The sequence below is a fragment of the Cylas formicarius genome, unplaced genomic scaffold, assembly GCF_029955315.1.
Source record: "Cylas formicarius isolate icCylForm1 unplaced genomic scaffold, icCylForm1.1 PGA_scaffold_4__25_contigs__length_36172078, whole genome shotgun sequence".
NCBI lineage: Eukaryota > Metazoa > Arthropoda > Insecta > Coleoptera > Brentidae > Cylas > Cylas formicarius.
The window spans coordinates 14794691-14798134 of NW_026844334.1; the positions used below are offsets into that span (position 1 = coordinate 14794691).

The 3444-nt window shown below is 35.7% G+C and overlaps 1 protein-coding gene across 1 annotated transcript; it reads right to left on the reverse strand.

Annotated features, from left to right (window-relative positions):
- Positions 1–475: 475 nt before the first annotated feature.
- Positions 476–3057, reverse strand: LOC132701471 (anaphase-promoting complex subunit 4). The gene is made up of 4 exons (XM_060669410.1): positions 2771–3057; positions 2430–2723; positions 1654–2379; positions 476–1593 (listed from the first exon to the last, which is right to left on the reverse strand). The coding sequence occupies exons 1-4, from the start codon at positions 2867–2869 to the stop codon at positions 496–498; spliced, it is 2217 nt and encodes a 738-aa protein (XP_060525393.1). The 5' UTR covers positions 2870–3057; the 3' UTR covers positions 476–495.
- Positions 3058–3444: the final 387 nt, after the last annotated feature.

Consider the following 3444-nt stretch of genomic DNA (forward strand, 5'->3'; position numbering starts at 1 on the left):
TGTTGTTTAAAACATTTTGATCGGATTTGACTAGTCAATTAAGAGCTGGTCAATTGACCAGTCCCACACACACTATAGCTACTAGATATATAGTGCAACGATAAAAAAATATTGTGATAGATAAGACTTAGATCAGCGCAACAGTCAACATGGCCACTGACAGTTCACTAATTCGACAAATTTGGTAATAGCCGCAGAGATGTCGGAAGAACTAGTTTGGGGCGGGAATCATTCACTACTTTTTACTATTTTCAGCCATTATGTGTATGTGAATATGTAGTCAAGACAATGTAATTGACCCGTAAGAGGAAGCGAATTTGCTATGGACATTAAAGATATACCTTTGAACTTGTATTCTTCCAGAAGTGAATTTAATTATCTGAAGCCTACACGATAGGAAAACGTTTTGCTTTGCATGAGAAACGAATAAAAATGCAAAAAAGATCACAGTAAAGTTTTGAAAAATACTTTTATTGTTTTACCGTTTTTTGAACACTATTCTGTTAAACTTTCTTGCATACTCATATCTTTCAAAATGTTAGTCATGTCCGTATCTTCTTCATCTTCTTCCTCACATTCCATTTCATACAGTTTAATTTTTTTCTTATTTTCTGCCAGTACCATGCCTACCCGTCTACTTCCAGAAACGGCGAACTTGGAAACTGACATGTCTACATTCTTAGTTATCTTTGTGGTAAAATCAAACCCATTTATGACAGGACAGTGATCGAAATTTAAGACATTAGCAACATCTAATTCCAAAAGCTCGTCTAATGCGCAAGGTAGAGAAAATTGCAACATCACTCCATGATTTGGACTGCAGCTTTCCTCAAGCAAAATTGATAGAACACTTGAGGAATAAAATTGGATGTCTACCACATTAAAGCTATCCTGAGATTCTTTAATGAAAGAAAATTTGCCAGCTCTAGCCTGGCACTTTCCATTTTTATCAATATGCATCTGGAGCAAGCAAATATTTTTTTTCGGTTTTAGGAAACAAAATACCTGGACATCACTAGATATGTTAATTGAAGACATCTTTATGGCACCTCCTTGCAGTACATTCTTACAATTTAAATTATGAATGTGACTAATTTGACTCTCAATAAGATTCAAGGGCCTTTTAAAAATCGTGTCTATACTATCCTTTAATTGATTTAAAACTTGCACCAAGGATTTGTCAGTATAATGTTGAAATATATGGGGATTATCCGCTAAACACTCATTTTCCTGTAGAAATTCTGTCCAATCATTGCCAGACATGTCTGGTTTGATTGTCAATGGCGCGTCAACGATATACTGGCCAATGCGTTCCATCACAAATTTGGAATCTTTTTTCTCCGTGCCACCATATCCATCAAAATTTTGCAAAAACTCCGTAATGCACGCGAGATCCTGCTGAGTCATTTTTTGGATGTCTGAGGGAATGGGCTCATCCACTAAGTGCATGATAGAAGAGTATAACCACCTAAAGAAGGCCTTATAGTTAATCACGGAATGATTTATTATCTGCTGCATTTCGGCTGCTTTGATCAGAAAAGCAGCATTGGCTCTAATTGCTTCTTGGATTACCTCAGTATTTAAGCCTAAACCCTGAAATCGATCAACAGGTGTACACAATTACAAAACTCCTACGTAACTATTTTTACCTACCCCATATCTATCTTTAAATTGAGCCATTCCCTTCAAATCTGTAAGGTGATAAGTAATATTAGGGGCAAATTTTATTATATGGCGAAATAGGTAAGATTGGATATTAGAATAGCTAATTTCCATGCTTTGGCCAAATTTTTCTAAGCCCTTTTTAGTCAGATCATGTAATAAGAACTCTTCCATTTCCTCAGAGCAAACCCCAAACATTAAAAGTTCCAAAAATTCAGCAGTAACTCCCTGTTCTGGCATTTTTCTGGCATACTTGGATAACTTGTTATCAATTTCTAGTAAAATATTTTCCCATGTTTCTGTAATTGTTACCAAAACTTTTTCGAGATACAATAGAAGTTCATGAAGCTTCATATATTTAGCAGTAACATTGTAAAGTTCTTTGGTGTGAGTTTTAAATATTTCTGAATTGAAAATGACTATGTTCGTTTCTTGATTTTCTCTTGTAACTGTCACAATAATTTTACTTAAATCCTCAGTAAAATGGGCATTTTGAATTTCACATTTTTCACCTATGTATTTGTTTACATCTATAACCACACAAGTCCAACTACCAAAAACAATCAGATACAGTAACCCTTCCTTAGTCCCAACTATTAAAATATTAAACTCAGTTTGATCCTGTAGGAAGTTCGATAATATTCGCACCTCTTCAATATGAGGACCCTCAATAAGCGAGAAAATTGGTGGATGTCTCAGGTAAGGCTTAGACAAATCCTAAAACTTTTTGACATTTTAAATAAAACTAGTATTTATTAAGAACTTACAGGAGGGTTTGTGGATTCTTCATCATTTGCCTTTAAAACATCCTTTTGTTTTATGGGCGCCTTTTCCTGAATCCAAGAAATAAATGATATGTCTTGGGAAATGTCAAAAGAAGTTATTGTATACTTAGTTTCAACATCTATTAACACTACATCACCAGGATTATATGCAACGGCCAACACTTTACCATCAGGTCTCCATGCTATTCCGCTCACTGTGGTATTATCTTTTGGAGGATTCAAGCTCCAAGCTCTGGTCCAAGTCAATCTGTGCAATGCAAGTTCACCTGAAATATTCTATAGGGAATCAGCCAAAATTCAAACTTCTCTTTTATACCCTTCACATTTGAAAATGCTACTAAATCCATACGATTACTCCAAACCATACAGTTTATTTCATTAGCAACATTTTTCTCTTCAAGTTGTTTGATCGTATAAAACATTATGTAGCTTGGAATTTAAGAGTTAATCCTATAGCAGACGAATATAACAGAATCCATATTATTTAGTGATCTGTGCTAATGTCTTCTTCGTTTTTACGGATGACAATCACCCATTACCGACATACGTCGCAGGCTTAATTCTGAAACTATAATTAACGTCCTAGCTTTCAAAGTCGAAAACATACAACGGTCACATAACCTTTAAAATGAACCTATTTTTGTGGATTCTGTGGATTGCGTTAACCTCCGTTCGCTCCTAGCAGAATTCGTTGTATTCGTCCCAAAACCTTGGTATCGGTCTTATTTCAGTGACTCTGTTCCCGTAGTGTTTGGTGTTCGTTTTTATGTGTTTAAGTTGTGCTAGGCCTGCTGTTTTAACGTTCACCCCGGGATGGAGGCCGTTTGGTCCGGGCTGGAAACCAAGTTTTTTTGGTATCGGTCAAACAACAAATGTTGGTTAAATTTTTTACGTGTTGGTCTACAATCAAAAGAAAAAATTCCCCGACGGAAGTCGGTAATGGGCGAATTTCCTTAGTTGACTTGCCCACTTTAAGGAAAAACAAAGAGAGAGAGAG